We start from the raw sequence: 24,803 nt of genomic DNA, 5'->3' as shown, positions 1-24,803 counted from the left end.
TACATAAAAACATAGGCTAGAACTCGTATAACTATGCCTTCCCTTAAATACATTTTATTTCCAAAAATATCCCCTACAAATAAGCACAGAACAGAGGGTAATTTCTATTGATTATACAGTATAATAAGAAACCCAGAGAACTGTGCTTTGAAAATCTCTTCGTAAATAGAGAACCATCATGACTACATCCAGTCCCAATACAATATTATCAGCACAATATACAGTTTGAGCTGCACAACCAAGCCGATACAGACAGCAGGCAAAGGCTGCTTAAAATGTCAACCACCTGCAGGACTATGGAATATTTGCATTATATGAACCCTATTCGAGGAAACAAAGGAAATTAGTGTTGGCAAAAAAGTTGATTAAAAGTTGATTTTCATCAACAGAAAAAAAAAAACTAATATGGAATGTGCATGGTTTGTATAGTGAGAATACATAAAGTGTAAGGACTGGCAGGACCTACATGTCATGACTTAACTATGGAAGTATTGCACCAGGTTGGCAAACCACAATCAACAATCACCACAGAATCACAGAGAATTCCGACCCAACTGATCACAATTACATAACTGCATTAGATTTTACTTGGTTGCCTTGAAATTCGGAAATAAATAGAAAATAGAAAATAGTAAAACAACTCAATCAGTTGGAATGTGGTGGAAATCTCGCACCAATTCATAGTAGTGCAAGAACACGGAGAGACCCGATTGGAGAGGAAGAGATGGAGGAACTCTATGCTGCGTAAGTAGGACAGAAAACATGCCTGTTAATCCAAATGTATATACTCTGCACCGCCAATCCAACGTACAGTTCCTCACGTTTTCTCAGTAATAAAATTGTAAAGTTATAATATCGCCCCCTAGCGACTAGCGCTCCCTTATTGGCAATAATTAGTGCAGTAGGACTTGACTGCTTTTAACCCAGCTGGGCACAGCTTATTTTGGCAGTGACCATTCTAGCCTAAACTAAGTGTGGCTTTGGCAAATTAGCTAAGAAATTCAATTCTATAAAAAAGTGGAAAAAAAAACAAAACAATAAAAAGGTCAGTAACTATCGGTCTACGATCGTGAGATACTATTTGTTATTGTCTCTTTATCTCTCTCCCTCCGTGTCTGACCAAGATGCTCTTTCGGGTCCCCGGTTCTTTCTCCTTCACTCTATCATTCTTTCTCTCTCTCTCTCTCTGTTTTACAGGTATCCTCCCAAACACAGGAGCAGCAGCACGTGTACGGTGAGCAGGTAAAGTGAGGCCAACAGGGGAGTCCGCTGGCGGGAACAGAAGGCTCCACGCAGCATCCGCACCAGACCCGGTGCTCCACTACGGCTCTGGAACACAGACAGAGATGCACCGGTCACTCTCAGTACAGGGCCGCTGAGCACATTACCCGTGAAGAAATGTTATAACCTGTCCATTTATACCGAGTACGTTTAATACTGTGAATACAATATTGTGCACTACTAAAACTCATCACACTAAATATTTCACTTATTTAACAACAGCCTTCTTCATTAAGTCAGGAAATTAAGAAACACTATTGGGTAAATTCTATTTTAATACACACCCGAGTAACAGTGCCCTCTGGTGGCTCAATAAGTACAGCACTCTCAGAGTCCATCCTCCTCAGAGCGGAGTGCCACTCACCCTGTGAGTACCTACCCAGGACCAAAGGAACACAAAACACAGTCAGTACAACTAACTACAGTATTGATTTCAGAGTATTAATATCAATGCTGAACAAGACAAGGTGAAGCTTCACAGTTCATGGAATTACAGCTGGAATTAGGAAATTGGACCAAATGTAATAAAAGTGTATTTTAAGTTATTTAATGATTTTAAAAAGTGCTGCACCTACAATTAACTGGTCTGTTTCCAAAATAAATGGTCATGTTTCACAATCTAATTTTGAAAAGCAACCTTTAATATTTACTGCATTTAGGTTAAAGTGATGGTGAAGGACAGAGGTGCATGTTCAAAAGTTCTACTCAAAAATAAAAGTCCCATGAATTTTATTTCACCAAATAGCTCCTTCCCCTTGCCGTCTTCAGCAATATAAGTAATTGAGGCACTGGTGGGGACTTTTAATTTCTTAACCTGAGCTATCTAGCTTTGGCAAAGGGAGAAAGGAAGAAGAGTGAAATCTGAGGTGACCACACCGTTTCAGGTTATCTTGTGCTATGGAGAGATCTTCCTCCACTCTGAGCCTCAGTTCAATCTCCTCATCCAACCTGACGGAGACAGTCAGGGACAGAGACAGTCAGGGACAGAGACAGTCAGGGACAGAGACAGTAAGATCGCAGTTGAAAATAAAAGGACACAAAACCCCCAGGACAGTCCCAGTCTAGTCCACACAGAGACAGTGCTAAGTAAGCATTCTTAAACACTTTTCAAACACTTTTTTGCTGTCAGAGATATCCCATCTACTAAAACATTTTAAAAATCCTTTTATTAAACATAATGTATTCAAATACAATGACACATAAGAAAATAAAATTATACATCAGTGCTTACTTCAAAGCTGTGTTATTCTGTAGTGTACTTTATTAAACAGCTACGCACAAAAATATCACCACTGAAGTTGAATTAAATAATCTAGGCATACTACATGTCTTAGATGTGGGAGAGAATGGCTTTATGGAATCAATGGTCTCGTCTTTCTGTAATTTTACAGGCGTCTCATTTAGAGCAGTACCTTCTCTGGAGGAGAATGCAGTCAGTCTTATAGTCCTCGCTGTGCTCTAAAGGTCCACCGGGGGCGCTGTCCACTGCAATGCTTCCCTGTATACACACGTTTAACTGGCATTTAACTGTCTCATAAAACAATCCGCTCACACACATCTAACCTAGGAACCATCAGCCTGAACGTTCCGGTCTGCACTGCCTCAGGGCAGCAGGGCTCCATCAGAGGCTCTCCTCACCTGTCTGTAGGTGTGCCCCACCCCATCAAAGGCTCTCCTCACCTGTCTGTAGGTGTGCCCCACCCCATCAGAGGCTCTCCTCACCTGTCTGTAGGTGTGCCCCACCCCATCAGAGGCTCTCCTCACCTGTCTGTAGGTGTGTCCCATCAGAGGCTCTCCTCACCTGTCTGTAGGTGTGCCCCACCCCATCAAAGGCTCTCCTCACCTGTCTGTAGGTGTGCCCCACCCCATCAGAGGCTCTCCTCACCTGTCTGTAGGTGTGTCCCATCAGAGGCTCTCCTCACCTGTCTGTAGGTGTGCCCCACCCCAACAGAGGCTCTCCTCATCTGTCTGTAGGTGTGTCCCAACAGAGGCTCTCCTCACCTGTCTGTAGGTGTGTCCCACCAGAGGCTCTCCTCACCTGTCTGTAGGTGTGCCCCATCCCATCAGAGGCTCTCCTCACCTGTCTGTAGGTGTGCCCCACCCCATCAAAGGCTCTCCTCACCTGTCTGTAGGTGTGTCCCATCAGAGGCTCTCCTCACCTGTCTGTAGGTGTGCCCCACCCCAAAAGAGGCTCTCCTCACCTGTCTATAGGTGTGCCCCACCCCATCAGAGGCTCTCCTCACCTGTCTGTAGGTGTGCCCCACCCCATCAGAGGCTCTCCTCACCTGTCTGTAGGTGTGCCCCACCCCATCAGAGGCTCTCCTCACCTGTCTATAGTTGTGTCCCATCAGAGGCTCTCCTCACCTGTCTGTAGGTGTGGTCCTGGCGGAGTTTGGGCCCAGACGCTCGGGCTTCCTCCAACATGGCGTGCAGCTGTCGCACCTGCTGGTCGTGCTCGGAGAGCGTGGCCAGAGTCTGCTGCTTCAGCACCTCCACCTGGACCTGCCAATCACTGCGCTCCTGCCTTCAGAGCGCAACACGGGGAGAACCCAGTCATCACGCATCGTCAGCTTGGTGGTTTAGTCTCCAAACAACCTCACCGCAATGAATGCATGAGGTCTAAACAATTTTTCAAGAGTTTTATCATCATGGCTGTAAAAATCTCAGACCTGAGCATCTCCAGCTCCTGTCTCTCTCTCTCCATCTGGTCCGCTCTCTCCTTCAGCTGCTGTCTCTCTCTCTCCACCTGCTGCATCTCTCTCTCCACCTGCTGTTCCGCCGTCCTCTGCTCCGCCTCTCTGGACGTATGCTGTTCTACCTGAGTGAGTCTACTCAGCCTGTCCAGCTCACGACGTTGTAGTTGCAGCTGCTCCAACTGAAGACGAAAGAAATCAAGAAAAGGAGTCCAAGTTTCAAAGTAAAAGTCTCATAGGAATATCAGGAAATGTTCGAGGAAAGAGACAGTAGACAGACTTGCATGTGCACAAAAGTACCAAATCACCAAAATATGTCAAGTTTCCAAATGTTTTTTTTAATGAATGTTAAGACTGTATTAATGTACTAATGATGATTTATGAAGTACCATTCTCTCCCTGTCATTCTGGAGTGCAGAGAGAGCGTTCTTCAAGCTCCACACTTCCCCAGTGGAGCTGCTAGGGGGCGCTGGCGAGTGTCCCACTTGACGAGACTCTTCCAGCTGGGCACGCAGCTCCTTGGCCTGACTGACGGCCTGGTCTCTGGAGTCCTGAAGGGAGGCCATGGCTTTCCCAAAGGCCTGGTTCTCAGTTCGGAGCTTGTCTGCCGACTCTTTCTCTTCTAGAAGCTTCTGTTCCATTTCCATCAGGTCCTTGGCCAGCTCTGCCACCCTCTCCTCGGCTGTTTCAGCCTCGGTCCGCAGCACTCCACCCTCCCAGCGAAGCTCCTTCAGCTCCTTGTTCTGAGCCGTCTGGGCCTCCCTCTCATTCTCCAGCGACTCTTCCAGGATGCTGATCTGCTTCTGGGCAGCCTGAAGCTTCTCCCTCAACTTCTCCACCTCTGCACCAGGAGCATCACGCACCTCTGACCTGAGCTGCCCTGCACGGTTCAAGACCTCGTGCTCCACTGCGGGCTCCTTCCGCACCGAGGCCTCTTCCTCCAGTGCCTGAATCTTGGCCCGGGTCTCCTCCCGTTCCTTCTCCAGGACCCTGATGCGTTCGAGCTGAGCTGAGAGCAGCTGCTTGTGCTGAGAGTCCTTCATGGTGAGGACCTGTTTCAGTTCGTCCCTGTAGCCATGGAGCTGGGCAGACAGCTTGGCGTTTTCAGCATGGAGGTCGTCCCGCTGGGTCAGCATAGCACGGAGCTCCTCCTTCAGACTGTTGTTCTCGGTGGCGGCCTCCTGAATCACGCCGTCTTTATCAATCATCACCTGACAAAAGCCAGAGAGCTGATGTGTAAAATGGATCAAGCTATAACATTCACATTTGGTTCCAAAGCATTTTGTATTAGACTATTCAAATCATAATTAAAAAGTTATGAAAAACTTTATAAAATATTGTGCTGTTTCTGTACTATGCGTATATTTCATACACCATGGTCAACAGTCGTCAAATGCCATAACTAAATTTCCTGTGTTCTCCTCAGCTCTTCTCCCCATCCATCAAACAGGATTCTGATTACACAGGTCTTGATCAGTCTAGATGATTCCATACCTGCAGGTGTCGTTGCTCTAACTGCTTGTAGTCGCTTAGCACCCTGTCCCGATCATCCTGAAGGGATCCCATAGCCTTTGTGAAGGTGTCAAGTCGAGCCTTGCTGTGGCTGGCGTCCTCCTCAGCTTTACGGAGCCTCTCCTCAAGGTCTCGCATGACTGCCCTTCTCTCCTCCAGTCGTCTCTCAGCCTCTTCTGCCCTACCATCTGCCTCCTTCCTGGCTTCCTCTGCAGCCTAGAGGTGATGCAGGGAGAGAACAGGACAGAGCGTGGTTCAGGACAGAGCGTGGTTCAGGACAGAACGTGCTTACCCAAAAGGATTACAACATGAACATTCAAGTCAAGTCACATGTATTTATATAGTGCTTTACAGCACACGTCACAAAGCAGCCTTACAGCACACGTCACAAAGCAGCCTTACAGCACACGTCACAAAGCAGCCTTACAGCACACGTCACAAAGCAGCCTTACAGCACACGTCACAAAGCAGCCTTACAGCACACGTCACAAAGCAGCCTTACAGCACACGTCACAAAGCAGCTTTACAGCACACGTCACAAAGCAGCTTTACAGCACACGTCACAAAGCAGCTTTACAGCACACGTCACAAAGCAGCTTTACAGCACACGTCACAAAGCAGCTTTACAGCACACGTCACAAAGCAGCTTTACAGCACACGTCACAAAGCAGCCTTACAGCACACGTCACAAAGCAGCCTTACAGCACACGTCACAAAGCAGCCTTACAGCACACGTCACAAAGCAGCCTTACAGCACACGTCACAAAGCAGCCTTACAGCACACGTCACAAAGCAGCCTTACAGCACACGTCACAAAGCAGCCTTACAGCACACGTCACAAAGCAGCTTTACAGCACACGTCACAAAGCAGCCTTACAGCACACGTCACAAAGCAGCCTTACAGCACACGTCACAAAGCAGCCTTACAGCACACGTCACAAAGCAGCTTTACAGCACACGTCACAAAGCAGCTTTACAAGCGCAAGACGAGCATCTCATGAATTGATTTATCCTGAAACCCTCTTTAGCAGTCAAGACCATCAGACTGGGCTGGATTTTGTCTGCATTATTTCCAGTCTCCTGTCCTATGGCCATTTTGTACTACTGTTTTCCTTTTTCCAATACTTCTGTTTATAAAGGACACTACAATTATCCAGAGAATGTAAATTATGCAGTATTAAAACAAAGGAAACCCCCTGAACTGTGCACTTCATTCCAGTATTCCAAGATGCTGTTTTAAAACATGTATGGTGAATACCTGAGCCACAGCTTGCTCCTTCTCTCCAAGGAGCTCTACTTCCCTCTTCTCCTTCTCAGCCAACTCGGCCTGAAGACTCTCGGTCAGGGTCTTGGAGGATCGCAGGTCCGTCTCCAGTTGCTCCAGACTCAAGCACAGCCTCTTCTCTTCAGTTTCTCTTTCCTTGATTTCAGCCCTGGCTTGGTTAGATTCACTCTGAAGCTTGACCACTGCCTCTTCTAGAGCCTTGGTTCTGTGGCGAAGTCCTTCCATCTCGGACTCCAGGGAAGCGAGCTGGGAGGAGGTCTGGGCCAGGGAGCTTTCTGCCACAGTCAGTGCCTCCTGCAGCTCTCTTCTTTCTTTTTCCAGAGCGTTGAGGGTTTCACTGTGCTTCTTCTCCATCTCTGCCAATTTTACCTGCCACTGCTCCTCTGCCTTCTGCAACCTGTTTAGACCAAAAGACGAAAATTAAATCATGATTGCTTTAAGAGTAAAAAAAAAAAATTGTATCTAAAGGTTACTGGTAGAAAACCTGTGGGTGAATACAGGGATCAAATATAACAAACCTCTCCAGTTCGCTCTGCAGTTCCTCCTTGTTCGTGGTCTCTTTCTGAAGTTTCTCAGATAGGTCCTTAGCTCGACTCTCAGTTTCTCGCAGTTCAACCTCCTTCCCCTGAAGGGCACTATGAAAACGATTCTCCCACTGCTTAGCTTCATCCAGAACTCGATCACGGTCATTCTGCAGTGAGGACATGGAGCGTGAAAAGGCAGCCAGCCTTGCCAGTGACTCATCCAGGCGTGCTTGCATTTCCTGGGCACATTTGTCCGCAGCCTCTGCAATGTTCCTAGCCTCCAGAGTTGCCTCCTCTTCTCTTTCCCTGTCCCGATAAGCCTGCTCCAGTCTCAGCTCCATCTGTTTGAGCTCTGCTCCCAAACGATATCTTACTTCATCGAGGGTCTTCTCAGCTTCTGCCTTTAACTCAGCCTCATGCTGCAGGGCTGTCTTTTCAAGGGCCTTTTTGTCTGCTAGCGCCTTGCTGGCCTCTCCCTGAGCCACATCCAGCTTCATTTTCAATGTTGACAACTCTGATTCAAGCCTTTTCTTCTCCTCTGTGATCTTTGCAATCTCCAGACGAGCTGCCTCAAGCTCACTGCTTACCTCATCTCTACTCAGCAGAAGTGCCTTTATCTCTCTTTCCAGCTGACTGATCCTTTCCTGGTACTGGATACAGTCTTTTTGCATCTGTCGAACCTCCAGCTGCTTTTCCCTCAGAAGCTCTTCGAGCTGACGTGCTCGACTCTGACTGCCTTCTTTAACCCTTTGTGCGGATTTCAGCTTCTGCTCCAGCTCTCTCTGTTTTCCTGCCTCTGCCTCTGCTTCAGCTCTCTCTCGCTGGGCTTGCCTCTTGTCTTCTTCTAGCCTGGACGCCCGGTCCCTTTCGCTCACCAACATGGCCTCCAACTCTGCTCGTTCCCGTTCTGTTTTTTCCAGCTCCCGTTGCTGGTGTGCAAGGCGGTCTCGCCCATCAGCTGCCTCTTGCTGATAACCTGCAATGCTGCCATTGACTTGGGCTAGCTGGTTCATCAGACGTTCCTCAAGATCATCTTTCTCAGCCTCCAGGCTTGTGCGAAGCTCCTGAAACTGAGTTTCCCTTGTGGAGCACTTTTCATTCAACCTCTCCTCTCTTTCCACAGACTCCTGAAGATGCTGCCTAAGATTGCCCAACTCTGCACCCAGCAAAGATTCCTGTTCAACTCTGGTTCTCTTCTCATCTTCAAGAGCCACTTGAAGGTCCTTTATCTTGGTCTGTGCATCTTTAAGAGCTATTTCAAGTTCTTTGAGGTCCTGTTTCTTGTGTGCACCTTCAGTCAGCTCAGTCTTAGCTTTTACCTCTGAGGCTTCTTGTTTAGGCATAACTAGCATTGAACCATCTGATTGGTCTTGGGAGCAACTACTATTAGCTATATCCTCTTGGTTTTCACTCAAAGCATGGCTTGACTGCTGAAAGATCACTTCTTCTTTAACTACAACTTCAGAGGAACCAACATCCAGATATTTACTATTATTTTTATCCATCTCCTGAGCCAACTGCTGCTTCAATTCTCTAGTTTCCTGTTCTAAGGAACGTCGCTCAGCCTCTACAAAATCAAAACTAGCTTTCAAAGTTTCCAGTTCTTTTTTAACTTTCTGAAGTTGTTTCAACTCATTGTCTACATCTTTGGTCCCTTTCTTCTCCAACTGTTCTCTGAGCTTCTCATTCTCCTCCTCCAGGTCTGTAATCTTTTGATGTTTTACTTTGGCAAACTTCCTCATTTTCTCTTTTACAGTATCAACCTCCTTCTGAGTTTCCTCAGCTAATCTCTCAGCATCCTGTTTGGCCACCTCATGGGCCCGTGCTTTGGTGGCTAATTCCTGCCTCTCCTGTCGGGCGGCCTCCAGCACTCTCCTAACACGCTCAGCCTCATCACTAACGTTTTCATATGATTTCAGCAGAGTCTCATATTCTTCTTTCATGCCGTGAACCTTTTCTTCCCACCGTCTGTTGGCCTCTTTGGCTTCTTCTGTGGCGCTCTCTGCTTGATGCTTATATGCATCCTTCTCATTCAGAAGTCCATCCATAGCAAGCTTCAGACTCTCACAGGTGGCACCAAGACTCTGGTTCTCCAGCAAGCTCCTGTCTACCTCTTCAATTAACTTTTCTTTCTCTGATTTTAGTTTACTAAGTTCTGCCTCACCCTGCTCAAGTTTTGCTAGCAGCTCTAATCTTGCCTTCTCAACAGTAGCCTGCTCCTCCTTTAGTGCCTGGTTCTCCTTGAGAGCTTCCTTTCGTGACACCAACGCAGCATGCAATTTGCGCTGGACCTGCTGGAGCTTGGTGGCGTTGTCTTTCTCCTCCTCTTGCTGTTGTGGGATTTCTGCCTCCATTTTCTGGATGCGTTCTTGCTCAGCTTTCAGTGTATCTTGTAAGGAAGCAATCAAGTCATCTTTCTCCTGCACGGTCTCCTGCATGCTCTGTAGAAGTGTGCTCTGCTCACTCAGTTGCTGGCTTAGGTCAATGATGTCATCATTTTTGGTTTTCAGAAACTTCTTGAAGTCCTCCACCTCTGCCTGAAGAGCTGCCACTGGAGACTCCACATCAGAAATACTCGTCCTGGCCGCAGCCTCCTCCAGTTCAGCTTTCAGCATTTCAGCGTGGGCTTCGGCTTGCTGACATTTTTCACTCAGATTGTTCAGATCTTCTGAAAGAACATCTATCAGTTTCTCTTTTGCCCTCAGTGTCTCAAGCTCTTTGCTGAGCTCAAAGAACTCGGTCTCTTTTACAGAGAGCGCACCCTGGCTCTCCTGCAAACGCACCTCTAGGTCCACACAAACAGTCTGCTTAACTTTTAGCTCCTCCTGAAGAGAATTGATCACAGCCTCATAATCTTTTGATGTAACCTGTGGGAGTTGCTCAGCAGGTACCTCATTCTGGTTAACTTCAGTCTCAGGTGCAGCAAAGTCTTCCCAGGCCTCCTGAGCCCAGTCCCCAGACACCGGTTTCTCCAGAGTGTCTGAAGCAGTTTTAGTTTCTTCCTCCACATCCACATGAAGTGTGACTGCACTAGCTTGCTCCTTCGATTCCAAAAGACTTTCTAAATCTCTCAGCTGTTTCAGAAGGTCAGATTTCTCTTTGTCTTCAGCTTTGAAACGTTCTAACAGGCCGCTGTAGTCTTCTTTCTGTTGTTTCATCTGCTCACGATGGTGTCTGTCTTTGTCTTTTGCCTTGCGGAGGGTATCTTTACGAGAATCCACAGCCTCTTGGAGCCTTTTCTGTAACATTTCAAGCTCAGATTCTAGGACAGCAACCTGTGACTGGAGTTTAGCATTACTCTCTTCAATCTGCAGTGTGTCTTGTTCTTTTTGGCCAACGGCTTCTGCCTCCTCAATCAGATGTTGAATTTTAGCATGTGCCTCATTAAGTGCTTGACTTTGACTCAATGTTTTCTGTTCTAGGACAGTCAAAGCTTCTTCTTTGGAACTTAATATCCTTTTGGTTTCTTCTAACATTGTTTCCAGGTTCTGTTGTTCCTGCTCTCTTTCTTCTTTCTCTGTACCCTGTAGGTTTTCTTCAGCATCCCCCTTTTCTTTGGTGGTAGCTGATACTTTCTCAAGTTGGGCAATCTTTGTCATCAGCTCCTTTCTCTGTACCAAAGCTGCCTGCAACTTTCGTTTAACGTGTTCTCCGTCCCTTTTAACGTTGTCCATTTCAGCAGCCAGGTTCCTGTTCTCCTTGCGCAGAGTGTCAAGTTCCTCACTTTCGTCAGCTGCCTTATCTTCATCCACTTTCAGCTGATCATCCCTGGTCTTCTCAAGTTCCAAGATCTTCTCTTTTAGCTTTGTTATTTCACCAGATATAGCAAACTTTTCTTCACCTGCTTGGAGCAGTTTGGATGTCATGCCGTCACTGAGTTCTACCATCTCCTGCTCTTTCAGGGAAAGACATCGTTGCATGTCCTCCATCTTAGCAGTGTTGTCAATGAGAGCAGCTTTAGCCATGTCAGCCTCCTGAGAGACTTGCTGAATTTTCACCTGCATGTCAGTGAGCTTTTCCTCCATTTGAGAAGAAGTGAGTTTTCTGTCCTCCAACTGGGCATGCAGCATGCCGACTTGACCTTCTTTCTCTGTAAGGTCATGCCGGACCTCATCCACTTGTGTCTGCAAGGCTTGAATCTCCTGGTCTTTTGAGCAAACCTCTGCCCGAAAGTTCTCAAGTTGCTCTTCTAGGACTTTCTTGATATCATTCTGTTTATTTATCTCTGAAGTCAGGTGTTCAGTCACTCGTTGAATCTCTGCTCGAGCTTCTATCAAATCACTTTCAAACCTTTGGGCTCTTTCCTCTGTCTCATTCTTAACAACTGTCAGTGATATTAACTCCTCCTGTAGAAGATGAATCTTTTCCTGTGAGGTAGAAGCTGAATCTTTCAGTTGTTGAAGTTCAGATAGTAGGTCACTGTATCTTTTCTGGAGTTCCTCTGCCAGTATCTGTGCAAAAGCCTGTCCAGGGCTAGAATCAGTGTCCAACGAATTTGCATCATGCTGGGTAATTTGCACTTCTACCGTTTCACGGACAACCACAGATGATGACTCCACCTCAACCATAGAGCATGTAGATGTAACTTGCTCTTCAGTAGTCTCCTCCCAGGACTGTGTGGAAAGCTGGAGAGCACTGAAGTCCTGAACTTGTGGAATCCACTCCTGACCTCCATCTGCATTAACAGCTTCCAAAATTGTCCAGCTACTATGAGCAACTTCAGAGTCACTGCTGGTTACCATCTCATCAGAGGAAAGTCCCCTTAACTCCACAGGGAAGTCTGGCTGTGTCTCATTAATCTCAGGCGGACTCTCATTGTCAACAGAAGAATACAAAACAGGAGTAGGTACATCAGGAGAATCTACTGCAATGAGTGTTGTGTCTTCTTCAGGACTATCTTCAAGACCTAAGACCTCGCCAGAACCTTCAGATATGCCAGTAATGTTTTCAGTAATTTCACATTCTACATTTCCTCCTTCTGGCATTTTCAGGCTATGCTGCTCATTAAATGCTAGTGTTTCCCTGAGATCAGTAATTTCCTTCTCCTTCTCCACCAGCTGGTGCTCTAGAGCCAGTAACTTCTCAGCATGTAATGTGTTGTCTGAACTGTATCCGTCTGTGCCCTCAGCTGTGAAAACAGAGCAATCAAATAGCATCAAACCATCATAGCATTAGACGTGTTTCATTTAACTGAGATCTGGGTCATCAGCTAGAGGAACTAAGAATGTTACAGCATTTTCTAATATCCTTATTTCTAAGAAAAACCATCATTATCATCTGCAAACATAGAAAAGTTTAGGAATTTGTGCTAAATATATTAAAACATCCTTTTTCTTACTTTTTGACTAGTTAATGTTCACAAGCAATTACAGAGAAATGAATCTCTAAAATTTAATTAACAACAATAGAAAACTGAAAACCGGCTGAAAACCGTTACGATTTGGAAGGGTCAGAGTGCACATAGCATGTTAAGGTTTTGTCTTTAAGGCAAACACTGAACTTGCTCATCCTGGTTCCTCACCTTTGTCTGCCTTGTCCAACTCCCTCACAAACACGTCAGACTCCTTCTCACCCAGAGATTCATCAGTAACCTGGGAAACACATGTCCGTTACATTCAGAATGCACCTAGTATAGCAGAGAGTATATTTCTTGCTTAATGTGAGCTCCAACCATAGCTAATAATAGCGGACTAAGCTACTCTTTATCATGACTAACACTGCACAGAGAAAAATGTCATGTCATGTCAGTGGCATAATGTCAGTAGGAGAGGATTACCAACTCCAACCTTACAGACTGGATAACATGTAGCCTGTCCCAGTTTGTTAACCCTATATGACACTGCATTAAAATAAAATAACACTCACTGTAGTCAAGCTTTAAAAAACTAGCAACCTGGGATATACAATAAATTAAATTGCACTTACATTTCATAGCCAGCTGAATTTACATAAAGAATGTTGGTGATAATTCAGCACTAAACAGCAGCACATACTTTCAGAGGTTATTTGAGCACACATATGTGAATGGCTATGTAAGGTATCTCAAGAGTTCTCAATGACGCACTAGTCATTATTCTTCAGACATCCACTCACCTGAAGTTTGCAAAGTTGCTGTTCAAGTTGCTGTATCCTGGCAACTGCCTGTTCTCTCTCTGCAGTGGTTTGATCAAGTTGTCCTTTTTAAGAAAAAGTATTGACAAATTTTATCAAAACATGTTTATTCATTGCAACAAATCCGATGTCATACAATGAGCATCTAACTAATGTTCAAAAATGTATTTTTATTACTGTGATTCCACCAGGATCAAGTCAAAATCATCTTACAGATGTAACGTTAAAAAACGATGCAATGCTTACATGAAAATCTAGGCCTAGCACACCCTGCAGGTATTATCTCACAGTTGTTTTATTTGCATAGGGGCCACTCGTTCCTTCACCATACTAAGGTGTACTAAGGCTGACCTCACCTAGGTAGTTGGCCGTTTACCTTTCAGAGTCTCTAGGGTGAAGGTCATCTGAGATATGCCTGCTTCTCTCTCTTGCTGATGCACTTTCAGGTTGCCCAGCTGGGCTTCCAACACCAGCAGCACCTGTGCAGGGTCTTCAGGGATGCATGCATGGCCTTCATGTTCCTCATGACCTTCAGTCAGAGAGTGAAGCCCTTTCCACAATATCTCCAGAGCCTGCTTGGTTTGAAGCCCAGCTTCCTGCTCCTCTGTGCCAGCATCCCGCCTCTCTCTCAGGGAAACGAGCTCCATCTCCAGATGTGCAAACTCATCTCCTTTGTTCTTCAATGCTTCCTCCTTCTCTTTCTCCACAGCATTGAGCTTCTCCTGCAAATTATGGAGCTGTCCTCTACAACTTTCGACCTCAACCTCCAGTTTCTTCTTCAACTCCTCTCTTTGTCTTTCAGAAACATCCAAGCTCTCTCTCAAGTTGGTTAGCTCTGCCTCTGTGCTGGCCTCCATCGTCTTCCCCCTCTCTGCACTCTCTTCTCTTTCAATCTCTACAGCTGCTAGTCTTGCTCTTACATCATCCAGTTCAGAGTTCCTCCTAACCAACTCAGCTTCTAGAGCACTGATGTTCTGCAAGCTCTCCTTCTCAGAAGCTTCCAGACTGGCTTTCAGGACTCCAAGTTGCTCCTCAGCACGGCTGGCCAGTTGCTGCCTTTCTTCTCCCAGTGTTCGGGCTTCTGCAAGCTCTTGCTCCAACTGTCTGAACTGTGCGGTCAGGATCTGCATAAAGGAAAAATAGTGAATCACTCCTAACAGCAATAACAATTATGATTAGGTCAAACAAAATTGTATAATGGTTAAAAACTTAGAACTTTTTCATTAAAAACTATATTATATTACATTTGTATCCAAGCACTTCCATGGCCACAGTTGTATAAAATTAAGCACCTATGCATGCAGACAATGTTTTTACAAACATTTGTGAAAGAATAGGTCGCTCTCAGGAGCTCCGTGAATTCCAGCATGGAACTGATGCCATCCGTGCAACAAATCCAGTCGTGGGAACAACAGCAACTCAGCCATGAAATGGTAGGCCATGTAAACTGACGTAACCGGGTCAGCAGATGCTGAAGCACATAGTGTGAAGAGGTCGGCAACTTTCTGCAGAGTCAATCACTACAGACATCCAAACTTGATGTGGCCTTCAGATTACCTCAAGAACAGTGTGCAGAGAGCTTCATGGAATGGGTTTCCATGGTCGAGCAGCTGCATCCAAGCCATACATCACCAAGTGCGATACAAAGCGTCAGATGCAGTGGTGTAAAGCACACCACCAGTGGACTCTAGAGCAGTGGAGGTGTGTTCTCTGGAGTGATGAATCACGCTTCTTCATCAGACAATCTGATGGATGAGTCTGGGTTTGGCGGTTTCTAGGAGAACGGTACTTGTCTGACTGTATTGTGCCAAGTGTAAAGTTTGGTGGAGGGGGGATTATGGTGTGGGGTTGTTTTTCAGGAGCTGGGCTTGGCCCCTTAGTTCCAGTGAAAGGAACTACAGCAACGGCTTCAGCATACCAAGACATATTGGACAATTCCATGTACCCAACTTTGTGGGAACAGTTTGGAGCTGGCCCCTCCTTCTTCCAACATGACTGTGCACCAGTGCACAAATCAAGGTCCATAAAGACATGGACGGAAGAGTCTGGTGTGGATGAACTTGACTGGCCTGCACAGAGTCCTGACCTCAACCTGACAGAACACCTGTTGGGATGAATTAGAGCGGAGACTGAGAGCCAGGCCTTCTCGTCCAACATCAGCATGTGACCTCACAAATGCACTTCTGGAAGAATGGTCACAAATCCCCATAAACACACTCCTAAACCTTGTGGACAGCCTTCCCAGAAGAGTTGAAGCTGTTCTAGCTGCAAAGGGTGGACCAACGTCATATTGAACCCTATAGATTAGGAATGGGTCACTTAAGCTCATATGTGAGTCAAGGAAGGTGAGCAAATATTTTATTAGCTACACCTATCCAACTGCTCATTAACGCAAATGTTGAATCAGCCAATCGCATGGCAGCAACTCAATGCATTTAGGAATGAACATGGCAAAGACGATCTGCTACAGTTCAAACTGAGCATCAGAATGGGGAAGAAAGGTGATTTAAGTGACTTTGAATGTTGCATGGTTGTTGGTGCCAGACGGGCTGAAGATTGGAAAAACATTCCTTGGTCTGATGAGTCTTGATTTCTGCTGCAACATTCAGATGGTCAAAATTTGGCGTCAACACTATGAAAGCATGAATCCATCCTGTCGTGTATCAATGTTTCAGGCTGGTGGTGGTGGTTCAATGGTGTGGGGGATATTTTCCTGGCACTCTTTGGGCTCATTAGTACCAGTTGAGTATTGTGTCCGTGCCACAGCCTACCTGAGTATTGTTGCTCACCATGTCCATCCCTTTATGACCACAGTGTACCCATCTTCTGATGGCTACTTCCAGCAGGATAATGCACCCTGTCATAAAATGCGAATCATCTCAGGCTGGTTTCTTGAACACGACAATGAGTTCATTGTGCTCAAATGGCCTTCACAGTCACCAGATCTCAGTCCAATAGATCACCTTTGGGATGTGGTGGAACGGGAGATTCACATCATGGATGTGCAGCCGACAAATCTGTAGCAACTGCATGATATTATGTAAATATGGACCAGACTCTCTCTCTCTCTCTATATATATATATATATATATATATATATATATATATATATATATATATATATATGCAAATTATTATGTAAAAAGTGTTTAGGAGCGATACGGTAAGAATTTGGATGGTGATGTGTGTCAGGGTTCTTTATATCACTGAAAGCAATTGCAGACACCTGTGCTAATTAGTTTGGCAGGTGTGTCCAATTAAAGGCAAGACTACTTAAGAAGGCTGTTCCACATTATTAAGCAGCCTACATTTTCAGCCAAATTGGGAAAGAAAAAGGATGTGTCGGCTGCTGAGAAGCAACAAATTGTGGTTTAGGTCAAGGCATGACTACAATCAACACTGCCAAGACACTTCACTGTGATCATCGCACAATCAAGAAGTATGTAGCTGATTCAGAGCACACACGTGTGTGTGCTGATAAGGGAGATTTGAGGACTCTTTCCAACAGGCAATTACGTCAGATTAAAAGAGCAGCTGCAACAATGCCTCGTCATAGCAGCAGACAGGTTTCTGAAGCTGCTGGTGCCTCCAACGACCCCCGAACAACAAGATGCAGGTCCTCCAACGGCCCCCGAACAACAAGATGCAGGATCCTTCAGAGGTTTGCAGCTGTGCGTAAGCCATCCTGTTGACCTTCTCTATCCACTGCACACGAGCAGAAACGGCTCCAGTGGGCCAAACAATACATGAAGAATGACTTCAAAACTGTTTTGTTCACCGATGAGTGCCGTGCAACGCTCGATGGTCCAGATGGATGGAATGGAGGATGGATGGTTGATGGACACCCCATACAAACAAGGCTACTGCACCAGCAACCAGTTTTGGGCTGGAATCATGGGGAGAGAGATTGTCAGCCCCTTTAGTATCCCTGAAGGGGTAAAGATGACCTCCATAATGTATGTGGAGTTTCTTAAACAACACTTCCTGCCATGGTTCAAGAGGAAGAACCGTGCATTCAGCAGCAAGATCATTTTCATGCATGATAATACACCGTCTCATGCTGTAATGAACACATTTGCATCTCTGGCTGCTACGGGCATAAAAGGGACAAACTTATGGTGTGGCCCTCATGTTCCCCTGACCTCAACCCCATTGAGAACCTCTGGAGCATCATCAAAAGGAGTGTCTATGATGGTGGGAGTGTCTGTGATGGAGGGAGGCAGTTCACATCTAAGCGACAGCTCTGGGAGGGTATTCTGTCCTCATGCAAAACAATAGAAGCAGATATCATCCAAAACCTGACAAATTCATTGGACGAGAGTTCAGAAGCTCCTTTTGAACAAGGGGTCCTATGTGCAAATGTAACATCACCTACAATAAAGTTTTGACTTGAAAACTGTTTGATTTCAACCTGCTAATACTTATATTTTCACAAATTACCATTTTTCTGTTCTTTATAAAAATGAAAAGGTTGAAAAATCTGCTGTGCATAATTTGGAACATGCATTTTGAGTGTTTTATTTTTTATATACTGATATCATTGGCAGATTGTTCAAAAACCTTTAAATTGTACTCTAACAGTTGATGACTGGAAAATTACAATGACTGCAATTCATATGGGTAATTTTGGAAAATCTGAGAAAATATTACTTGCATAATAATTTGGAACACAGTGTATGATATATATACACACACACGTGTATATATACATGTGTGTATACATTATATATATATATATATATATATATATATATATATATATATATATATATATATATATATATATAATTTGATACTCTTATCAAGCGATATAAAAATTACCGCCGTTAATCTATTAGTTGGGTTGGGAACTGGGTCAAAATGGGTAAGCAAACTATGATGACTTTCAACTTGATAGTTTAGCTCGGCTGTATTCCTAACCAAATTGCACAGTAGGGGCGAGAACGAGTTTTCAAACCTGTGAATTACAAATCGCATGTATGTTTACATGGATGCAGCCACGAAGTCGCCAGGCTTGTTTCATGGAAAATTTATTTTTTGGAACGTAAATTGTTACCGGAGCGGAGCTCGGAGCGGTCGTTTTCTGCATGGTCTTAGCGCTAGATTCGTCGCTATTTAAATATTTCTTTTTAACCATTAAAACTGCAGAGGACCAAAACCGGCTTTTTTACGTCCGTGAGGTTAAATGTACTAAATGTTGGCTTACATTTCAAATATCATGTTTAGCTGAATAAACATATTATCAACCACTTTTAATGTGCAGTATGTAGGCTTACAAATTCATGTTTAACTGAATAAACCGTTGAACACGAGTAGCCTACATTTTATTGAGCAAGTTTTATTTCTTCAAGTATCAAAGTAGAACAGCTTTCTCAAGCAGTCATTGATGCATTTTGGAAACAGGAGATGAGCCCCTGGTCTAATGCACCCTCTGTATTAAGAAACCCTATCTCAAAAACTGACTTTTAGTCATTAAAACTGACTTTTAGTCATGGGTAGCATGCATATGAGCCATTTTAATATAGATTAATCTAGATTAATTTAAAAAATTTATCTATGCCCACCCCTAGTATATATATATATCAGTATCGAACCGTGACCATTAAACCTGGGCCTGCTACACCCCCCCCCCCCCCGACCTTTTTTTTCCTCTCCTAATAAACTGCATAAACTGCACTAAAGAATAAACGACAGTATAGCTTTAGAATGTAGTGCGTTCAAATAACATTTACTGTAAAGCACTTTGAGTTGCATGTATGTATGAAAGGTGCTATACAAATAAAGATTACTATTATTATTATTATTATTTGTACTAGATAACTTGTTAAGCAAAATAAGTTTCCAAACAAAATAAGGTTTCACAGCTCCGTGGTTCTCGCAAGTGGAATATGTAAATGAGGACGTCAAAGGGCCGAATCGAAACTAGTTAGCGGCGGTAGGCTAACGACAGCTAGCGTCGCCACAGCGGGCGGAAATTATCATACAGTTAATTCATTAATTAATTAGTCAATTTTACTGTCATTTGAAACTGGTATTGCACTGAATTATAACTGCCAGGCCCTCTGTAAACGAACAGCGGGCATCACAGTCCTGATAAGGGGAGACACAAGCTCACAGGCTTCCACTTAACCCCTCACCTTCCAACACAGATTGAATAGACACGGGTGAATAATTTATTTGCTTATATTTTTGTAATTGTTTAGATGTCGATTGTAAAACTGTAAGTAGATCAAATAAAATTGGATATTTATATATATAATGTTTTAAGAATATTTTAGGCCCTCTGAGAGGGCGTAGAGGGCCCTGACGGTTCCCCACTGAGATATATATATATATATATATATATATATATATATATATATATATATATATATATATATATATATATATAAACATCCCTTGCGGCTTCACTCTTTCGCGGGTTTTTATAAGATATTAATGGGAAAAATTATTCACGGATCTTCAAGGAACTTTGCTTCGCTTTTTTTTTTTTACATGCAAAAATCCCTAAAATGTAAAAATGTAATAAACATGTATATACAAATATATTACAAATATTAATCCTAACAATAAATGAATGTTATAAATTATAGTACATATTTACGATACTCGCCTACATGAGATTGTAAACAACACGACTGGTTGCTCGCTGGACAAGCACACATGCACAGAACAGTGTGGGAATGGTTATTAACGGAATGGGAAAGGTTTATGTAACGTAAAAGTGTGGGGAGGGTTTATAGAACCTTAATATAGTGCATAAAAACTTAAATAAATATACTGTTTCTACTTTGCGGATATTCGATTATCGCAGGTGGTTCTGGAGCGCATCTTCCACGATAAAAGAGGGATTACTGTGTGTGTGTAAATTGAAGTTTAACTGAAGTCTTACAGTAACTTAATACCTGTTTCTGCTGATCTGCACTATTAAGTTCTTGTTGTAGCATCTCCAGGACTTCTGAGCGAGAGCGCAGAGACTCCTCCAGCTCCTCGATCCGTCGCTCGGATACACGCAGAGCCTTTGGACCAACAGAGAAACTTTAAACGTCTACATACGGAGTTTGAAGAGGTAAATGCCTGATAAAAGATGTAGACATGACAGAGCAGAGACAACAGTGATGAGGTGTGCAAGGCTGCCCTTTAGGAAACATCAGGACAGGGTATTGGTTGCAGAAGGGGACGCTGTGCTTTAGTAACAACTAAACATTACCTGCTGGAGCTCGCTGCTGTTTGAGGCCTGACTAGTGATGTGAAGCAACTCCTCTTCATGCTTCAGGATTTGTTCCTGAAATCGTACATCTTTGTCCCTGACCACAGCCTGAAGAACTTGCACCTGTGTCAAAAACATGAGGGCAATGGTTCGAATCTCATCCAGTATTTCTAAGCATAGGATACCGATTACTAATAGTTGACCAGGTGACATTAATAAAACTATCGTTTGTCTTGCATGCAGGAGGCTGAGGCTGGATGTACCTGTTCCTCCTTTTCTTCCAGACGTTGATGGGCTGCCCTGAGCTCTTCTCTTAAGCTCTGTGTTGACGACTCTTCCTGATCCAGCTTCTGTTTCAGCTGATGGAGCTCTTCCTCCACTCCTGCAGGTACTGAGAAGGAGCTTTCTGAACTCTGAACACACAAAGGCAACTGGGGAAATCAGATTTGCCTATCAACGCATATTGGAGTGGTGTAGAGAGCCACTGAGACTAATTTGAAATCACAAAAACTTCTTGATTAGCTCAGTAAATTGAGCTGCTTGTTGGATGTCAAAGGCCTGAACTCATTAGTCATTATGTTCCACCAATTTGTTGGAACAATCCATGGGCAAATAAGCGTAGCTGAGATTTCTGTCCAAATGTGTACAACACTTTCGGAGAGTGAGTGAGGGCTCTGTCTGAGTAGAGACACAGCAGCCTAGAACTGCTAAAGCCCTGTGCACACAAGAATAAGAATACTAGATCATTTTTCTCTGGGCTTTACATTGGCCCACTAGATTTACTAAAATGCATTTAGAAAATATAGCTGTTAAAAAATAAGACTCTTTAAACCTTGGAATAATGACACTGATCACTTATTCTAAAACTGATAAGGGTATTTAGAGAAACTGTGACCCTCCTAAGACAGGCTAACACTGTAGAGAGTACTGGGAATAAAAAACTTAAAACCAGCAGTAACCCAAAGAAATATAACTTAATAACTGCATTTATGTAGACCTTTGTAGGTGATGTAGACAAACTGCTTTTAATGTCACAACTGACTCTGTTTAAGAGAGATAAGTTCATGTGCAGATTTAGCCGACCTGACTGGTGTTCAGTCCCTCCTGTCCTTTCAGTTCAGCAATTTGTTTATTTAAAGCAGCCATCTTGGCTTTTGCCTGCAGCTTCAGTTTGGTGTACTTGGCTTCTGCCTGTACATTTTCATCCTTTAAAAACAAACAAACCCACACCAGAACACAACCAAACCAATACAAACACACACACACATAATCAATTTTAAAAATCAGGCATTAAAAAACCCACAAACACACATGGCAGACAAAATCTGAAATGCATTTATGTCCCGTCCTAACCTTCAGTTGTTTCTCAACACTGGCAAGATGGCCGTCCTTCTCCCTGATCAGTTCCTTCAGATGCACAACTAGCTGCTCTGTCTGGGCCAGTCGTTCCTGCATCTCCTCAGAAGCGTCCGGGACATCTAAGGAGGCCTCTGCCCCCGACAGGTGCTGAGGCACCAGACCATCCTGCCCAGAGCACAAAGGATCTTGCATAGTCTTTGTTTATGAAAAGTACTAGTAAAAAAACTTCTCTGCATGTTATCAGGCAGAATATCAAAAGTACAGACCAAAACAAGGGTGTCTGACAAGCAAAGTTAGAGTGTCAAAGCAATGGAAAAGTGCCCAGTCTTTCACCGTTCTTAATGCTGACTTCCTTGTGAGCTGAGTGAGGTATAGGCTAACGGTTAAGGCATGGGAAAACATCCTCCATTGTTTCATTATTTAGTTTAAGTTGACAGACCTTTAAGACTCTGTAAGTGTAGAGGTACAGTGGCTCACATGGTAATCTGGCTGAGAGCGTTGCACAGGTATAGTGACTTACATGTGGATCACCATCGGGATGCTCCTCTCCGGATAACTCTTGAAGGACAGAGGTCACTCCTTGGGTCAGCCGGCTGAACATGGCTGACCTGCAAGTGAAAAATCACATCTCACGGCATCACAAAAGCTCGCTCTACCAGACAGTCAAAGTAATGTCAAGTAGATGGTATGAGTTCTTCAGTGATTATCTAAGTCTTTACACACAAAAAAATTATTTAGGCTTTCCCGAGAGCCAAATTTGCAGTTACAACTCCACAGTTTCTATATTGTCCGCAAGTTATTCAAAACGTTTTCTAAGTAAATTAAGTATAACGCGTTTGTTGCACGGTGATTTATAATGTTTTCAGTTATCAGAAACAAGGCGAGCACGTCCACGACAGGCACCGTGCGGTCCAGAAGTGAGGACAACTTGTGTTAACAGGCCGCCCAATGGAGGATGGGTTTCCTTTTGAGTCTTGGTCCTCCCAAGGTTTCTTCCTATTTCCCACCATCATAGGGAGTTTCTCCTCGCCACTGTCGCCTTTGGCTTGCTCATAAGGGATTTGGACCCATAGTATTGTTAACTTTGTAAATACTGTAAAGCGCTTTGTGACAACATATGTTGTGAAAAGCGCTATATAAATAAATTTGACTTTGACAAGACCACCGTGTAGTCCAGAAGTGAGGACAAGACCACCGTGCGGTCCAGAAGTGAGGACAAGACCACCGTGCGGTCCACAAGTGAGGACAAGACCACCGTGCGGTCCACAAGTGAGGACAAGACCACCGTGCGGTCCACAAGTGAGGACAAGACCACCGTGCGGTCCACAAGTGAGGACAAGACCACCGTGTGGTCCACAAGTGAGGACAAGACCACCGTGCGGTCCACAAGTGAGGACAAGACCACCGTGCGGTCCACAAGTGAGGACAAGACCACCGTGCGGTCCACAAGTGAGGACAAGACCACCGTGCGGTCCACAAGTGAGGACAAGACCACCGTGTGGTCCACAAGTGAGGACAAGACCACCGTGTGGTCCACAAGTGAGGACAAGACCACCGTGCGGTCCACAAGTGAGGACAAGACCACCGTGCGGTCCACAAGTGAGGACAAGACCACCGAAACACATCTGGAAGAAACACGAACACTACCGGATAAGCGACACACTGCGGCTGCGTGGTTTTCTCAACACAGGAGGAAGAATATTCAGCTACGCATCTATCCCCGTGGAAGAGAAATAAAGTAATGATCGACACAGCAGAGGTACGACTTCACCCCCGGGTGTCTCGGTAGAGTGATTACCGTGAGCAGGGCAGAAGGAGCGCAGACCAGCGGGCACCGTGTACAGTAATGACTGTAAACATATAATCTAATGATGGCGATGTGGACCCTGTAGTGTCACCGTGCACATACTGGACACGCAATCTACCAACGGTGCCATCAGCAACTCCTTATACTCAACCAATGTAAAACCAACCTGTACGAGTCCTCCGCGATCAAGGGTGGTTGCTATTGCAGTTTTGCCCAGCTAACAAACGTCGTATTCCGGATTTGTGAGCAGAGCCACATCACCAAACATCCCGGAAACGAAACCTGCACAGCAGCGATTGGGCAGCTGCGGTAAGGGAGCGTCCACAAAGTGCCACCTCGTGCCTGGAGCCGCAGGAGAGTTCCCCACACACACAGGTCTCTAAAACTCGGTCGTCCCGGCAGGACGTCACCTAACACATCAACTCGTATTTATTTGCACTGGTTTTCACATTATGATCCAAAACAGAGCGAGAAGACGTGATTTGAAAGTGAACATGATTGTCAACTATTGGAAGCAGTTGGGTCGCAGTTTTCTTTTGCTGGCCCACTACACGGGATTATTTGCGAGTTTCGTGTCCCGCTCGGTAGGGTGTTTCGTGGAGGTGGTGAAGTGGACATCACTTCTTTCTCGGTACACCGTGTCGGTCTTCCAGTCTGCGCACAGGACCCTGACCAGCTGGAGCAGGCCAACTGGGGTTGCCATGGAGACGCGCACGCGCAGCGAGACCGACTGAAGCGCTCAGTGATGGATTAACGCTTTTCGGGCGTTTTACATGCTTTTGTGTTGGGTTGCATATTAAGAAACAAATATTGGCCAAGGGTTTGGGAGTCATTATGCTTAAGCATAACAGCATATCAATAGTGTCTAACCGTATTGCCTAACAGTATTGTTTAATTGTATCTTAACAAGTATTAACAAGTATTCGTTGTACTATGGCATATTACTATAAGTCGCTTTCAGTGCTTGTTTTACAGTGAAAGATGAAGAGAATATGTATTTATTCTATGTACTAATCTAAAC

At 44.6% G+C, this 24,803-nt stretch overlaps 1 protein-coding gene across 1 annotated transcript; it reads right to left on the bottom strand.

Annotated features, from left to right (window-relative positions):
- Nucleotides 1–32: 32 nt before the first annotated feature.
- golgb1 (golgin B1) lies at nt 33–24,428 on the bottom strand. Its single transcript, XM_076989724.1, has 20 exons — nt 23,949–24,428; nt 22,496–22,583; nt 21,970–22,140; nt 21,700–21,822; nt 20,880–21,029; nt 20,617–20,739; nt 20,312–20,425; nt 13,783–14,530; nt 13,389–13,471; nt 12,817–12,886; nt 7,290–12,423; nt 6,745–7,168; nt 5,469–5,702; nt 4,364–5,185; nt 3,951–4,156; nt 3,646–3,805; nt 2,694–2,779; nt 2,158–2,229; nt 1,566–1,656; nt 33–1,329 (listed from the first exon to the last, which is right to left on the bottom strand). Exons 2-20 carry the CDS (start codon nt 22,574–22,576, stop codon nt 1,192–1,194), a joined length of 9,030 nt encoding a protein of 3,009 aa, XP_076845839.1. The 5' UTR covers nt 22,577–22,583; nt 23,949–24,428; the 3' UTR covers nt 33–1,191.
- Nucleotides 24,429–24,803: the final 375 nt, after the last annotated feature.

This window comes from Brachyhypopomus gauderio, unplaced genomic scaffold (genome assembly GCF_052324685.1).
Source record: "Brachyhypopomus gauderio isolate BG-103 unplaced genomic scaffold, BGAUD_0.2 sc70, whole genome shotgun sequence".
Lineage (NCBI taxonomy): Eukaryota > Metazoa > Chordata > Actinopteri > Gymnotiformes > Hypopomidae > Brachyhypopomus > Brachyhypopomus gauderio.
Note: the sequence above shows the minus strand (reverse complement) of the source record. Positions and strands in the feature narration are given on the sequence as shown.

Coding starts and splice junctions, on each gene's coding strand:
- golgb1 (XM_076989724.1), bottom strand. CDS start 22,576: ATGTTCAGCCGGCTGACCCAAGGAGTGACCTCTGTCCTTCAAGAGTTA. Junction 21,823..21,969: donor GTGTTGAGAAACAACTGAAG/GTTAGGACGGGA, acceptor TTGTTTTTAAAG/GATGAAAATGTACAGGCAGA. Junction 5,703..6,744: donor AGGAGCAAGCTGTGGCTCAG/GTATTCACCATA, acceptor CATCACCTCTAG/GCTGCAGAGGAAGCCAGGAA.